The sequence below is a fragment of the Sinocyclocheilus anshuiensis genome, unplaced genomic scaffold (assembly GCF_001515605.1).
Source record: "Sinocyclocheilus anshuiensis isolate Anshui unplaced genomic scaffold, SAMN03320099.WGS_v1.1 scaffold128, whole genome shotgun sequence".
Taxonomy (NCBI): Eukaryota; Metazoa; Chordata; class Actinopteri; order Cypriniformes; family Cyprinidae; genus Sinocyclocheilus; species Sinocyclocheilus anshuiensis.
The window spans coordinates 302,144-319,461 of record NW_015555710.1 but is presented as its reverse complement, the minus strand read 5'-3'; the positions used below and the strand labels follow the sequence as shown (position 1 = coordinate 319,461).

Sequence of the window (17,318 nt, the reverse complement as noted above, 5' to 3'; positions counted from 1 at the left end):
CCAGCGGAGCTGCACGAGCCTATGGCGACAAAGCCCGCCAGAGCCCGCCAAAATGGGCAGGATCATCTGGCTATATAAGCGGGAGTTTGCCACAGGATTCTCAGATTTCTTCTCCTTCAGCGACGACACGCTCTATGCTGATTCCGAAGCCTGCTCGACGTTGACACACCTCGCAGCTGGATTGGGACCTCCTCTGCTCGGCCTCAGGGACGCAGCAGTCCATTTCCCCTGCCACCATCCGGCGATTCTCAAAGATCTTACTAAAAGAGCTACGCTCGTGGATCGCTTTCTTTTCAGAGAGCGACTCCGCCCCTCGTGCCCTCCCGTCTTCTTCCTCCCAGGGACCTGTGAGGTAAAAACAGCAGGGCAGAGGACTTGAGCATCTGGCTGCGAACGAGCTCACGTCGGCCCAGATCCCGCGTGCCTCGCCCTTGCCCCAGAGAGTTCACCCGTCCTCTTCTCCCAGTCTGACCAGCGTCCCTCTGTTGGCACGAGCGATCTGGTCTCGTTTGGGGGTAGTGAGGACGAGCTGCCCGATGACAGCATGTCATTGACAGCCTCGGACGTAGAGGAGCTGTTGGGCTTGGAAACCGACCCCACCCCCTTGCCGTCGTCCACGCCCAGCGCCGCCAAAGACAGGATGGATGCCGAGCTTCTCCGTATCCTCTCGAAAGCGGTCGAAGAGCTGAGTTTAGAGTGGTCTCCACCAGAGGAGCCCTCTCGCAGCCGTCTGGACGAGTGGTTCCTGCCGGGGGGCCATCAGGCCCCTCGTCAGCATTCCTCTCCATTCTTCCCGGAGGTCCATGACAAGCTCACCAGATCATGGTGCGCTCCCTACACCGCCCGCCTCCATACTTCCGCTTCATCTGCCCTCACCTCTATCGATGGCGCTGAAGAAAAGGGGTATGACAAGCTGCCTCCCCTGGACGAGTCAGTGGCCGCGCACCTCTGCCCGCCCACCGCTATCGGCTGGAGACCAAAGGCCGCTCATCCGTCCAAGCCATGTAGGACGCGCCTACTCTTCTGCTGGACAGGCAGCTTCGGCGCTACATTCAATGGCGGTCCTCCAGGTCTTTCAGGCCAAGATCCTCACCTCCACGGACGAGTCTGGCCTGGACCCTGCGACCCTCAGGGAGCTGAGGAGTGCAACGGACCTGGCTCTGCGCTCCACCAAGACCACCGCTCAGGCGATCGGGAGGTCGATGGCCAGCCTTGTGGGTGCGGATAAGGTCTCCTTCCTTGATGCTCCAATCTCCCCTAAAGGCCTCTTCAGACCGGCGGTCGAAGGATTCGCCGAGCGCTACACGGAGGCACAGAAATCGTCCCCAGCTATGCAACATTTCCTGCCAAAGCGCTCCAGCTCCGCTGCTGCCTCTAGTCGCCCTAAGTCTATGCTGACTAAGCAGCCCGTGGAGCCAGCACCGGCTGCCGCCGCTGCCGTTCAGCCTGCTAAGACTCAGCGGATGCGAGGGCGCTCCCGCTCGGCCAAATGCTATCCCATTCCTAAGCGCCAGGGACCCCGTCCCAAGATAGCGTTGGACCCGGCGCCTCAGGCATCTTCCTGATCTGCGAAACAGGAAGAGGATGGGGCCAAGTCTCGCTACAGCCGGACCACCCCCCAAGCAGCCTCTCTTAAACCTCCTAGCACCCCGTTCAACCCTGGGTACAGAGGGAAATGGGTTTGTTGCGAACACTGGGCCCGTTCAAGCGCCCAAGCAACCAACCGCTGTTATAGCGGGAAAAATAAAACACAGACATTTTCAAAAAGAGAGCTAAATTCCTCTTCCATTTCTCACGAGTATTCTGCCCCCGTGCGGCCAGTCACAGTTAATCCAACCCCTCGCCACGCGGGCCGAGGCCTGTCAGGACATCCCCGGAGTGTCGAGATAGGTCATGGGGATAATAAAACGAGGGTATTCACTCCAATTCGCTCGAAGACCCCCGCGCTTCTGTGGCGTGGTCCCCGCCTTAGTGCAAAGCAGGGATGCTCACGTCCTGCGCTCAGAGGTGATGAATCTGCTGGCAAAAGGAGCTGTAGAAACAGTTCCTCCAGCTCAGAGCGAGTCAGGCTTTTACAGCCGTTACTTCCTTGTCCCCAAAAAGGATGGTGGCCTCCGGCCCTTCCTCGATCTCAGAGACAGATGGGAATCCGCATTCTCAACTACCTCGACGACTGGCTCGTGCTGGCCAAGTCGTAGGCAGAATTAATATCACACGGGACCCTCCTCCTCAGCCACCTAGAGCGCCTGGGTCAATTTTGCCAAGAGCACGTTATTCCCCAGCCAGCGAATATCGTTCCTGGGAACAATTTTCTACTTAGCTCAAATGAGAGCTGTAGTCGCGCTGGAACGGGCTCTGGCCATACGGAGACTGGCGGCCTCCTTCGAGATCAGTGCCACTCGCCCTCTCAAAACATTTCAGAGGATGCTGGGCCTCACCGCGGGTTCCATCCCATGCGTGGCATCATGGACACCTACATATCAGGGTGAACCAGGCCTGTATAACAGCCCTGGCCCCTTGGAAGAACTCTCGCTGGATGGAACAGGGCATGGCCATGGGAATGGTTTGCAGGAGAAAAGTTGTCACGACAGATGCCTCCAACGCAGGTTGGGGGGGCGCTGTGCGAGGGCATACCGACTTTCGGCCATTGGTCGAAAGCGGAAAAAGGGTTTCGCATCAACTACTTGGAAACGCTAGCAGTGTGTCGAGCCTGTCAGTTCTTCCTGCCAGTCCTAAAGGGACACCATGTGCTAATCCGATCGGACAACATGTCGGTGGTGTCCTACATAAATCGCCAAGGAGGCCTCTTCTCGAAGCGCCTCTTCATTCTGGCAGAGTGGCTTCTGGAATGGGCTCAACTCAACCTGCGCTCGCTGAGAGCGGCGCGTACACCGGGCAAATTGAATCAAAGAGCGGACATGTTATCAAGGAGCAATGTCCCCTCAGAGGAGTGGACGCTCCATCCGCAGATGGTTCAGAGAATCTGGGAGATCTTCGGCGAGGCCGAGGTAGACCTCTTCGCCTCAAAAGACAACTCTCACTGCCCAATTTATTATTCAAAGACCAGGGATGCGTTGGCCCACGATTGGCCCAACCTCCTTCTTTATGCATTTCCCCCAATCGCCCTGATCCCACAGGTAATCAGGCGAATCAGGGAACAGAGACACAAGGTTCTCCTGGTGGCCCCTCTCTGGAAGAACCAACTGTGGCTATCAGAGTTGACCCAGCTATTGGTAGCGGCCCCTTGGCCCATTCCATTGAGACAAGATCTCCTCCCTCAAGCGGACGGGACAATATTGCACCCTCAGCCCGAATTGTGGGCCCTACACCTCTGGTCACTCGACGGGAGCCTTCAAGCCTCCCAGAGCGAGTTTTAAACATGATTTCGGAGGCTAGAGCCCCGTCTACGAGACGCCTCTACGCCTTTAAGTGGTCTATTTTCTCCGCTTGGTGCCTAAACCACGGCGGCTGAGGGCCCTGAAGGGCCCCACTTTTGAGCCGCTACAGTCTACCAACCTTCGGTCACTGTCGCTGAAGACTGCTCTGCGTCTGGCACTAGCATCAGTAAAGCGAATAGGAGACCTGGAGGTGCTTTCCATTAGCCCTGCCTGCCTGGAATTTGGGCCTAACGACTCTAAGGTCGTCCTGAAACCAAGGCATGGTTACGTACCCAAGGTGCTCTCCACTCCATTCAGTACACAGGTCATTGCGCTCTCTGCGCTTCCTCCCTCTGAAGAGGACAGATAGTTATCCCTGCTCTGCCCCATCAGAGCTCTAAGAATATACATTGAGCGTTCCGCCCCCTTCAGACGGTCGGAACAACTCTTTGTTAGCTTCGGTAACCGCACCAAAGGGCATCCGGTCACGAAGCAAAGACTCTCTAGATGGATAGTAGACGCTATCACAGTAGCGTACTCTTCCTTGTGCTGGGCCTCGCCGTCCACATTTGCTAGATTTTATAACCTGGAAATCCCGGCCTTGTGGGCACTTAAGTCTTCCACGTCCCGTCCAGAAGCCACACGTGGAGGTTCCAGAGGTCTGGACGCGGGTGCCATATGGTGCCCAGCCCCTGAGAAAGGAGGTCCTTCCTCAGGGGGATGCGCCAGGGAGGGGCTGTCACGAGGAGCATGAGTTCCGAAAACCAGGTCCGGGTGGGCCAGTAAGGCGCAAACAACAGGACCTGTTCCTCGTCCTCCCTGACCTTGCACAGTGTCTGTGCGAGCAGGCTCACTGGGAGAAACGCATACTTGCATAGAGCCCGCGGCCAGCTGTGTGCCAGTGCATTTGTGCCCAGGGGGGCCTGGGTCAGGGAATAGTACAACTGGCAGTGGGAGGACTCGTGGGAAGCAAACAGGTCCACCTGAGCTTCCCCGAATTGACTCCAGATCAGCCTAACCGTCTGCGATGGAGTCGCCATTCTCCAGGGAAAGTGAGCTGTCGTGAGAGCGCGTCGGCACGCAGCGACTTGAGCCACGTCTGACTCCAGAGGAGGAGATGATGGGCGAGTTGAGACATGCGACGTGATCGTAGACTGCCCTGTTGGTTGATGTACGAAACAGCTGCAGTGTTGTCCGAGCGGACCAACACGTGCTTGTCCAGCAGCAGTGGCCGAAACTGCCGCAAGGCTAGATGCACTGCCAGCAACTCCAGGCAGTTGATGTGCCAAAGCAGTCGAGGTCCTGCCCAGGACCCCGAGGCTGCCTGCCCATTGCACGTAGCGCCCCAGCCCGTGTTGGAGGCATCTGTCGTGACTACGACATGCCGGGACACTTGTTCTAAGGGCACCCCGGCCCGTAGAAAAGCAAGGTCCGACCAAGGGCTGAATAGGCGGCGACACATCGGTGTGATGGTGACACGATGTGTACCTCGGCGCCATGCCCATCTCGGGACACGGGAGTGTAACCAGTGCTGAAGTGGTCTCATATGAAGCAATCCGAGCGGCGTGACCGCGGCTGCGGATGCCATATGCCCCAGGAGCCTCTGAAAATGTTTCAGTGGCACCACTGTCCTGCCTCTGAAGGAACTCAGCCAGTTCAGCACCGACTGGGCACGTTAGTTGGTGAGACGTGCCGTCATACTCACCGAGTCTAACTCCATACCGAGCTAGGAGATTCTCTGCACAGGGGAGAGCTTGCTAAACCCGGTTGTCCCTGTGATCGCACAACTCCTCTCGTGACCGGGCCATAACGAGCCAGTCATCGATAGTTGAGGAACCTGATGCCCACTTCCCATAGTGGGGCAAGGGCGCCCTCCGCGACTTTCGTGAAGATGCGGGGGGACAGGGAGAGCCCAAAGGGGAGGACCTTGTACTGCCATGCCCGACCCTCGAACGCAAACTGCAGGAACGGTCTGTGACGAGGGAGGATCGAGACATTAAAGTACGCGTCCTTCAGGTCGATCGCTGCAAACCAATCCTGGGTTTGAAAGCATTTGATAATACGCTTCTGCGTCAACATCTTGATTGGGGAGTCACAGCTTAGTCCAGCATCACTGTATACCAGACAGTTACAGCGGATGACTAACTCAATTCTAAATGATGAAATCCTTTGAACAATGAATTTAAACTTCTGCCATCTAGACGTAGATTTGTATTTCCGTATTATAGAACTAAGCAGTATAAAAACAGCTTTGTGCCAGCAGCTGTCACACATTTGAATAAGGATAGGCCTTAGGAACATTGTTATTCATTTATTTTTTGGTAATTTATTGTTTTTAGTCTAGGCGGTTTTTTAGTGATGCTGGGAACATTAAAGCACTTTTATCATATATGTTGGTTAATGTTTGTGGTGTCTGTAAAATGTGAAAGCTGTGAGAACTCATAACACTGCAAACCTAGTCTACCTATGGGTACAAATAAAGTGAACCTGAACCTGAACCTGAACGGGAGCTTGTGAAGGGCCCAATTCAAGACTCGCAGATCCAAGATAGGTCGAAGGCCACCGCTTTTCTTGGGTACGATGAAGTAAGGGCTGTAAAACCCCTTCCCCATCTTGGCTGGAGGGACCGGCTCTATTGCATCCTTTGCCAACAGGACAGCAATCTCCTCGCGCAAGACAGAGGCGTCTCGGACTGCCACCGAAGTCTCGAGAACGCCATTGAACTTGGGAGGTCGCCTGGCAAACTGAATCGCGTAGCCAAGTCGAACCATCCGAATGAGCCAACGGGACGGGTTGGGCAGCGCAAGCCACGCCCCCAAACTCCGTACGAGTGGCACCAAAGGGACAGTCGACATACCCGCAGTGGTGCAGCGATGGGGAGTTGAACTGGGTGGCCCAGAAGGCGTCGCGTTCTGAGTCATCACAGCAAAACTCCCCGTGTCCCCAGAGGGACTGGCCAGAGACGCGTGGAGAGGCGCTGCGTCTCCGAACTGTGACCTCTCGGCCACTGGCAATAGGGGGCGTCATGGGTGAGAGTGAGGAAGCAGTGTGTCGCTCACTGTCGACCCACGAGCCTTGCAACCTGGAGGAAAAGGAAACTGCTCTTTTTTTGAAAATGTGGTTACAGCTCGCCATTGAGCCAGCGGCGGAACAAAAAGAAAAGGAAAAAGAAGATTCTCCGCTTGGCCCTCCTCCGGGTGAAGGAGCGGCACTGTCTCCGCCACCTCCTGAAGAGCAGTCTCCCACATCTCTGGGTTGCCCTTGTCATGGGTTCCTTCATTGTCTTCTTAGAGGACTTAGTGGCCGGATGCGACACGGGGGGCGTCGCTGTCAGTCGCCGTGCGCAGCTCCTGCATCAACCTCGGGTCGGTACTACCCTGGTGCATTTGTTTTAACGCCTTGGCTTGGTGTACCTGCAGGATAGCCATGGCATGCAGGGCAGAGGCAGCCTGGCCCACGGCACTGTAAGCTTTGGCAGCGAGAGCCGCCGACAGCTTACAGGCCTTGGACGGGAGACGCGGACGATTCCTCCAAGTGGCGGCGTTTTGCAGGCACAGGTGCACTGCAACCGCTCTCTCCACACAGGGAATGTCCACGTACACCCTGGCCGCCCCGCCATCGAGGGTAGTGAGGATGGAAGAGGTAGACGAGCGGCTTCTGGCCGTGAAAAGGGCCGTCCACGACTTCGTCACCTCTCCATGCACCTCCGGGAAGAAAGGAACCGGAGCAGAACGTGGTTGTGAGCTGCGTTCCGCGCTGAGAAACCAATCATCCAGCCGCGAGTGCTCAGGGCTGGGCGGTGTATTCACCTCCAGCCCGATGCTCACGGCTGCCCAGGCAAGCATGGCCGACAACTCTGGGTTCGATTCGGCAGTGGCGACAACACCCGAGGGGGGCAGCCCCTCATCCTCCGACTCTTCATCCTCAGAGGCTGAAAGCCCATCCCCCGATGCTGCAATCGACATCTGATCCTCTGGCGGCACACCAAATGACACGCTGGGACCGTTGTGAAATGACCCAGCAGAACCATCCGGCAGCCGCACGGAACAGGCGCTGCGGGAGGAGTGAGAGGTCCGTGGGGCGTGGCCCGGCGGAGAAGCTCTCATAGTCACCCTCAGATCTCCCTCGCGGCAGAGAAACCGGGACGGGTAGTGACAGAGGGGTCTGCTGCACTCCCCTTGAGGAGCAAGAGACGCGATCGCAGCGCTGCCATGTTCATACGCCCACAATAGATGCATGACTCATTCAGCATGCTGAAGGCCCAGACACTGAAGACAGCGATCGTGGCCGTCGACAGAGGACAGGAAACGACTGCATCCAGAAGGACACGGACGAAACGGCATCTTGAAAAAGATGCGAATCGTCCGTGATTTGCTCTTTTAGAGGAAACTGCTCTTTTAGCTGAAGCGCCCAGGGCAATCGCTGATGACAGACACCGCTGTAACGCGCCGTAACACCAACCAGGAACAGCCCTCCGAACACATGCAAAATCCACTAGTCAATTTTCTTTGGCGTTTTCTCTTAAACTCAGAGATGATTGGCCTCCCAAGTGAGACCCCATATGTCGTTCGACATAACTCGTAGTGACCGACAGATAGGGAACCGAGGTTACGTCAGTAACCGAGTATGTTTTTTTTTTTTTAATAAGTTGAATTTAAACAACAAAAAAGAATAACAAAATATTTAATGAAACACCAAAGTGTACAAAACACCAATACTAGATGTTTTAAAGCATAGAAGGTTCAAAAGAATAGCATTTATTTGAAATAGCTATTCAAAAGACATTTCTAATGTTACAAAAGATTTCTGTTACTTTTGATAAATTTTACTGACCCCCCAAAATTTTGAACATTGTATTTTTTAAATATTATATCACTTGTTTTAAAAATGTAATTGTTTATTATTTAAATTGACTTTTTTATGATTGATTTTACTTTTTTATTTTCATCTATTATGTTTCCTGTATTGTGTTTATACTCAGTATAGTATTATTACCGTTGATAGTGACTTGAGATTTAAAAAAGGCTAAAACCAGTGTGTACAATGAAAAAAAATTGTTTTCCCCCAAAAAATATTTTCCAAAATCTTTGAACCCTATTTATATATACATACCATTCAAATGTTTAGGGTAAGTATGTTTTTTTCCCCCAAACAAACTAATACTTTTATTTAGCAAGGATGCATTAATTAGATCAAAAGTAACAGTAAAGACTTTGTCACATTGTTACAAAAGACATTCTAGATCAAATAAATGCTGTTCTTTTGTGAAGGATCATGTGACACTGAAGATTGGAGTAATGACTGTAATTACATTTAAAAATATTACTGTTTTACTGTATTTTCTATCAAATAAACACAGCCTGGGTAGGCATAAAATACTTCTTTCAAAAACATTCATAGATTTAACCAACCCCAATCCTTTGAACAGTAGTGTATTATAATAGTCTTGCTAATAGAAGTAGACTCATTTTTATTTCCACCATTACCAGAAGACCATCTGCTTTCCCTTACTCTGCTTTCCCAACAAACACCAAACATAAAAACCTCACATAAAAAGCTAATGTATAACATTTAAAATGTTAGATGTACTGCACTTGTGGTAATGCAATCAAATTACTCTGGATCAATAACAGATATAAGCTGCATGGTAAAATGGGCCAGCTATATGGCATTACAGTATAAAATATGAGGCAGCTCTAAGACACTTCAGGGGCACATTTAAAATCTCTTAAGTCTATTTTACACATTATGTTAAGTATATTTGGGAAAATGTAAGAGATACAATAAATATTAAAACAAAGGTTTTTAAGTAGACTTACACTAAATTGACGATAAAGGCCGGAGAGATTTTTAGGAAGAGTGTGGCTCATCTGTGAGGTGCTGAATGATGGTGTTGGTTCTCTGGCTATAATTAGGGTTACCACAGAAGCAGCTTCCTGAAGGACCTGGACAGCTTGCTCCTGTGTTACAGAGGATTCAAACAGCTTGCCATTCACTGCTAGAATCTGATCACCCTCATGTAGACGTCCATCACTAAGACAGAAGAATAGGGTAATGAATGGTTTCAAATCAATCTATGCCGCTGTCCAAAATAATGCACTTCAAATCAATTAAGTTACGGTATTCTGTACTTGCATCCTTGTCAGTTTATACCTGCATGCTACAGAGTCCGGCTGAATCTTCTGTATGAAGATACCATGACCTCCACTGCTTTCAGTCTCCAGACCAATAATGCTGATGCCTAAAGCACTTTCACCCTTCTCCAGGTCAAAACTAAGCACAGTCCGACCCTGAAAGAGCAATAAATACAAGCGATAAGAAAGAATGGATTCAAACTGTTGGTTTTAGGAGATGTAGTGTTGGAATTATAGTATTTCTGAAAGTTTGACACGCATCTCAGTTAGTTTAAAGGTTTTTGTTTTCTGAGTTATGGTGTTACCTGGGCCATGGACTGCAGCAATGAAATGTCCTCTGTGATGAAAGGATCAAAAGTCACATGATTGAAGAATCGACATCGGTCATTGCGCCGCTGGGCCGAGAGGTAGGAGTCTCTGTACCTCAGATTGCATGCGGGGTGGGAAGTGCTCACACCATCTGCATCATCACTCATAGACTGAGAAGGAGGCATTCTGGGGGAAACCTGTAAAACACACAGCTAGAGTAATATAGCTGGGTTGCACTAGCCGTTTGTAAGGCCTTACTGGGATGTAAGTTGGGATGGTAAAGTTCACAATATTAAGACAAGATTTATCAAATAATATGGTGTTTACCTTTACTGATCCTTGTGTACTTTAGTTTTGGGGCAAGATTTACTAACAGCTTGCGCCAGCGCAAATCGTTTTATGACGTTGAAATAGTAGGCTACTGTCAGAATTTACTAAAGACACGGTGTGAAGAAATAGCATTGAAAAGGCATGGTCACAGAGTTATTTTTCCGCCTGACATTATTGAATATACATTTGTAGGAATTTCACTTTCAGATGCAAAATTTATGGGAGGGGAGTATTAAAATGAATCACGCAACAAAATTTACTAACGTTTGCGCTCGTCAAATTACTGGTATTTGCGCCATTATTTAACACCCCAAAAAAGCATGTCTTAAACTATTTTGCGCCTGTGTCATAAGTACATCACCCGCACCTGATGAGCATCGGCTCTGCTTATTTGTGATTACGCTAATTTGTGCTGCGCTTGATATATTGCATTGGTCGATATGTAAATGAGATGTTGTGTCTGTGTTCTTTAATTTGCGTGGTTGTCAGTAAATCACCCGCAGAAATTTCCATGCCCATCGGTGCTGTTTTGGAATTGCGCTCTCACGCTAATTTGCCCTGATTAGTAAATCTGGCCCTTAGTCTTTTAAAACTCTCATGTCACTATTAACAGTAATAATATATGGAGTATAAACACAATACATGAAACACAATAGATACAAATTATCATACAAAGTTTTTTAGATTAAAATAATAAACATTAAATTTTTTAAAACAATTGATATAATTAAAAAAATACAGTACCACTAAAAATGCTGGGGTCAGTAGAATTGATCTAAAGTTAGTAAAACAAAAGATATTTATAGTGTCACAAAAGATTTCTATTTCAAATCAATACTGTTCATTTGAACATTCTATCCATCAAAGATTCAAAATATTAAGCAGCACAACTGTATTCAAAATTTTTGAGCAGAAGTCAGCATATTATAATAATTTCTGAAGGATCATGTGACACTAAAGACTTGAGTAATGGCTGCTGAAAACAAATTTTTGACATCACAGGAATAAATTATTTTGTAAAAAATATATTCAGATAGAAAACAGTTATTCTGAATTGTAATATTTCACAATATTACCGATTAACTGTATTTTTCATCAGATAAATGAAGCCCCGTTGAGCATAAGAGTCTTTCAAAAACAAAAACAAAAAAACAACATACTGGAAATATATACATAAACAAACAGCTGGTAGGAGAACGTGACAAAGAAAGAGCAGTGTTTAGATTTGTTTCATGCTGGAGAGCTGCTAACAGCTCAGTTATTCACATAATGGTCTCTCCTAAAATAAAAACAAGTGTAAATGTGAACATTGCAATAAAAGTCTAAATGATTGAAGTCTGTCGGGTAAAGCATTAGCTCATTGTTATAATTCAGTCAGTCTGCCAAAAAAACATTTATTCTAACTTGGTTGGTCAAAAGCTTGAGTATATATTTAGCTGAAACGAAGGGTTAGATTTCAGTGTTTCAAGTTTATTGGAGCAATGCACAAATATTTAATAGGGTACAAGCCAGGGCCATCGCTAAAATTGATTTAAAATATTGTGCTTTTTAGCTGTTTTACTCAGTTACTGTAAGCTTTAACTGACTTCAGAGTGTTAGTGCAACAGACTTGATTGCAGAAAGAGTATGTGAGAGTGTCTGTCACTTTCTATTTGACGTGTGGCGGTCAGGTTTAACATACTAAATTATCTTGATTAAAATATAAAAATGTTTTTTTCAAAGGTCAGGTTTAGGGGCAGGAAAAAGAAAATCATTAGCTCAGTTTAAAAGTCCAAATGGAAAGTTAAAGGAAAGTCCTCACCATTACAGAAACGTGTGTGTGACTTGTTGACCCCGGCCTCTCTCTCTATTCAGCACAGATTAAGTGGTCAGCTCAGGTAAGTAGCTTATACAACCTCAGTTTGGTCCTTGCTGCTGTTTTCTGAGAATCATCTCTCTAAATACATCACACACATGATATACATAAGCACTTACCAAGGATATGGTACACAATCAGACCTCTTCTTACAAATAATATTCAAGTATGCAAATCTATATTTTGATTTAGAATGCTCATCTGAATACATTGTGTATTATGTTAAAAGGGTATTTAATCATGTTAATAACTGCTGCTTCAAATATTATTTATGAACCAAATTTAATCTTTTAATTCAACGTATTAAAACAATATTCATGCTGATATATTTTCTGATGAAATTTGAATCAGAAGACATTATATTTTTATTGAATACATTACTAGCTCTTGAGGATACAGCGAGACACTTCCAGAATTAATTCTTGAAAGAATGAATTGTTTGGCAACCAAAAAGTCAAACAAAGAATCTAAACCTATTTCAAAAAGATGACAAAAACTAGTGTACAAAAAAGGTCTATCATGGCTGACCATATGCCTCAACAGCAGGCAAACAGCACAGCTGGCAATTCTGTTTTTATTCCTGCTCATTGAAACCTATAATTAAAATAAGCGCTTGAAGTATAACCAATGTAATCAACTATTTTCCTTTATATGTAAAGGTCTCATTACATTTGCTCCCAAACACGTGGTTGAAAAAACAAGCCTATTACATCACAGAATGCAGAAAGGAAGTGATAAGCTTGATTAAAGAATGACTCATATAAACAACTTATGCTTATCATTATCCATGGCAAGTGGCCAGACCAATGCACAATGAGCACGAGGATTATCTGATATATAGTTTTGCTGAAGTAGCTACATCTCATCGCATATTAGTGAACCCATAAGCATGCAGTTTTTCAGGACAAACAGCCAGTTTAGTGCTTCATTTATTGGAGTTGCTCATCTGGCCTCTGCTGCTCCTCTCATTTTGGCCTGCTAGAAGATTTTAACACAATCAATTGTGGTTGTACCAAAGAAATCTGAATGTAACATCTACCTTGTCTATTTTTATGATGATATCTGAGAAGCTAAATTACCTGAGCTGCTCTTTGAAAGCTTGGGCTAACACAGGCCATTTTCAAAAGATCATTTCCCATCATTACTCTGCACCATAACACACAGATAGACACACACACACATACATATAGCTCACATACTGTGTGAACCCAGACTACCTTTGAGACTCTTTAACCTAGTATCCTTGAATAACCTCTCATGCCAGCCTCCCACTCATATCTGCTGGGCTTCTTTGACCTCTTTATGTTTTGGAAATGTAGTCCCCTGGGTCACTGTGGTTTTAAACTAAGCACAGTAAAAGTCAAATGTCAAATACAAGCTCAACTTGAAGTTCAATGCATTCAACTATTTTTACTGGAATATTCAGGGGAATATCCAATACAAGACTCAGTCTACAGCATTTATGCTTAAAGGGGTCCTATTATGCTCTTTTACAAAGTCTTGATTTTGTTTTGGGGGCGTACTAGAACAGGCTCTCATACTAGGATGTTCGAAAAACACATTATTTTTCACATATTTTACATTATTACAACACCTCTCTCCCCAGTCTGACATGAATGGCTCGAATAGTTCCTGTATCAAACGAAGGCCCGCCTTCTGAAATACGAAATGTGCAGTGATTGGTTAGCTGGGCCAGTGTGTGTTGTGATTGGCAGCACTCCGCGCCTGGTCGGGAAATGTCATGCACCTTACCATAGCCGCCTGCAAGCTTCAGTGTAAATATTGCGTCAAAATCAATTTGAGCGCGATTTAAACCCGGATGATTGTAACCACTCTAAGTTTGTCTGCCTTGGGAAAGCTAGCGTGTCTTCGACATAGTGATAACACTTGTTGCCTTCTCTAGTGCAGCTCAACCAGGTCTCGTTCTATTCGTCGGTATTTGTGATATTAAAAATCCCGGAAAATATGCGTTGTAGTCCAAACGAGTCGTTTGTTGTAGTTTTTGAAAAGTGATTTCTGTTAAATAAAATATCTCCGTTTGAAGTGGACTTTGAACTTTGTAACTTTGCAGATCTTTTTTTATGCTCAAACAGCAACATTACAGACTAACTAAAGTTGAAAAAGTGAAAAAGCATAATAGGACCCCTTTAATGATTATTACCACAAAAAAAAGTCAACTTTTCCCCTCGTTAGTTAAAAAAGAAACAAAATCACAGTTACAATGGAACACTTAAAATGAAAGTGAACAGGGGCTATTTTTGGAGGATGTAAAAGCAGAAATGTGAAGTATAGACCTTATGCACCAGAGAAACAAGCACGCAGCCATCTTTAGAATGTTGTCTTTAAACTTCTTTGAATGTATTTGCAGTAGCTCTGTATATTTCTATGGCATTGCTGTCAAAGAGTAATTAGCTGGTCAAATTGATTTACTTATTGTAGAGTTAAATATATAGTTCAGTCATGAAACTCTAGATGGCGCATTCTGACGGGGTGTTAACGTAACTGATGATATTCAGAGAGTTTTGTTCATGCTGCATATGCAGCCAATGAGTTTACTGCCTTGCATTTATATGGCTGGCTAGCATTCACTTGAGATTCCTGCAGCGCGCTTTCAGAGTTCTCTGAAACCCTCCACCTTCCCCAGCTCCACCTGAATAGATCTGCTACGGGGTTATTTTATATGCTATTTGTGCAGCAGCAGCATGTCTTAAATACTCACGGCACCGTATCGCTATATGCATTGGCAGTAGCAAGTTCCTGTACTTGCTTGCAGCAGCAGCAATAATCTACAACTACCGCAATAACCAACAGCAGCAGCATTTCAGCAGCAGCGTAGCAGATCTGTTCCGCCAAGACCAAATGCATTAACATTGTCATATCCATCACCATGCTAAAATGTTCCGAGAGTTGTCATGATTGAACGAAAGTTATCATGTGCATTGTAATGTTTGAAGCAGATGTCATAAATTTCACTAGACCGGGAAGATTTTAAAATGAGTGGTTCATTCAAGTCTGTAAGGTCTTAACTTCATGCTGTGGAAATACAAACCAGAAAGCAGAAGACAAAAAGCTACATAAGGTCTATATAATTTTATAAGTTAATAACTAAGGTATCATTCTTTGAACAACAAAATTCTGCTGTCGAAATGCAATGATCTAAATAGGAATATGTGCTAGGTGAAAGGTGAAACATTTTTCCTTGTAGATTTTTCAAATAATTCAGGTTTGATTATTTCAAGATTTTCAAACTTTTAACATCCAAATTGGCAACTTTGATCAATATAAGTAGTTTATTTTGGAAGTGACCTCAGTAAGCGATATTTCATGCACTATTGATAATGAACAACAAACCTTCTTAGCTCACGAAATTTCAAATAAGTTTAGCTACTCTGCTGTTTATGATTTGAACTGTAAAGCTGTTTAAACCACAATTTTTAAAATGTTCTTTATGGTTAATGGTGATTCATTGTCATGGCAACAAAGTTGTAAAAATTAAGTAGAACTTTACACAGCTTTTCATTTCACACTAAAATCATGTTAACATGCATATTGTTTATGTCTTGTGACTTACTATTGAATCAAACTATGGACTGGCCCCATTCACATTCATTTTAAGTGCATCACTTACCACAATTTTTTTCTTTTTTAACGCAAAGAGGGACAACATTATGCCACAAATGTTGTCACTTGGGCGTGATCTGAAATATTCCTTTAAGAAAGGTTTGTATCATGTTTTATTTCAACTAATAATAGACCCAGAGCCAGAGATGATGTAAGAGGTGAATCAAAGCACTGTTCACATCAAGGAATATCTGAAATGATGCTCCCTGGGTGTATAAATGCCTTATAAAATATACGTGCATGTAAATTTCTATTTCAGGTAATAGTGGTGGAGTTGGATATCAGCATAAGATATACTTTTGTTCAATTCTGCATTTCACAAGATCAGTTATGATGTTAATGACAGAATCATGCTGTATAATGTATCATAATTATGCAACTACTATCAGCCATAATACATAATATGATAATTTCTATGATAATTGACATTTCTGTAATTTAATACTTTTTTTTTTTTTTAAATGATGGTAAAGGCTCTGTTTAATGTTTTGGCATATTTTAGTGTTAATGTATGCTTTTTTGTGATGCACTGTGATGATGATGATGATGATGTTGATCTCTGACCTGTTGTTTCTCATGCTGTTGTTCAGTCTCTTGCATGTTGAGTATCTGGTGAAACAGGGGACTCTGTAAGACACTCTTGAGCAGACTGAGTTTTTCCTCAGCAGGCAGTTCTCCCCTCTTCTTCAGTCTCTGCTGCAGCCGCTCCACTGCCAGCAAAGCACGCTGTGTGTCTACACACACACACACACACACACACACACACAAATATATTAATAAAATGGGCAAATGCAATGACATCAGCTCATAACCCACATGAGAGTGTATACAACATGCTACATGTAATATTCATACATAGCCTACGCATGTTAACTTGCAAATATTTTAATATAATAAATTGAGAAAGAAGACAGATTGAGACACATGATATTGTGGTAGGATTTCATACATACCCATCATTTTCAACTCTGAGTACTGTATTATCACCACTCTCTTTTTGACATCTGCAACAACACAAGCAAATTCATGCTAGGGCCTTCAGACATAATGGCAATCAAACGCTTGAAAATATTCAAAACACAAAACAACAAAAACAAACAGATTTGTCCCTTTCACATCCTACTCAAAAGGGATTTGCGTGGATTGCAGCATCTTAATCACTAACTGGCATGCACACCTGACAGTCCTTACCTGTGACAGCAACGGTGACGTTTGGCATGAAGTGAGAGCGACGCAATTTGGCAGCGCTCGCCGTCTATCTCTGTAACCGATGACAAGCTTTATGAATTGCATTGATGGTTCACTTCATATCTCGCTGATCGCTCTGATAACACCTGCTGTAATCTGTTATTCATGCTGATGTAATCTGGGTTGGAGTCTCGCACCTCTACGGGAGGTTCTCGCGATCTGCACGCGCTCGTCGTGTACTGCGAGAGCGCTCGTGTTTGCGCTGCGCTGCTCCGGTAATGCTCTTACCGGGGAGGCTTAGCAGCTGTAAACGGACTTAAACTGTGAACGACGGTAATTACCCGGGACAGATGTCCTTACAACCTACCTGATAGGGCTGTAAGCGCCTGGCGGTGGCCGGTGTCGTGGACAACAATAGTAACTACGAGAAAACAAAGCAGGAGGGTTATTTTAAACGGGCGAATCACAGAGAAGCTGATAGATGTGTAAATATGAAAATAAATA

At 45.5% G+C, this 17,318-nt stretch overlaps 1 protein-coding gene across 1 annotated transcript in view; it reads right to left on the bottom strand.

Moving 5' to 3' along the window:
• The window catches only part of LOC107671907 (multiple PDZ domain protein), a 67,283-nt gene that overhangs the window by 45,579 nt on the left and 4,386 nt on the right, over positions 1-17,318 (bottom strand). Inside the window, 6 exon segments of the mRNA XM_074186952.1 lie at positions 9,197-9,410; positions 9,531-9,667; positions 9,817-10,017; positions 16,191-16,360; positions 16,580-16,596; positions 16,598-16,630. Of these exon segments, the coding sequence (XP_074043053.1) occupies positions 9,197-9,410; positions 9,531-9,667; positions 9,817-10,017; positions 16,191-16,360; positions 16,580-16,596; positions 16,598-16,630 (772 nt within the window).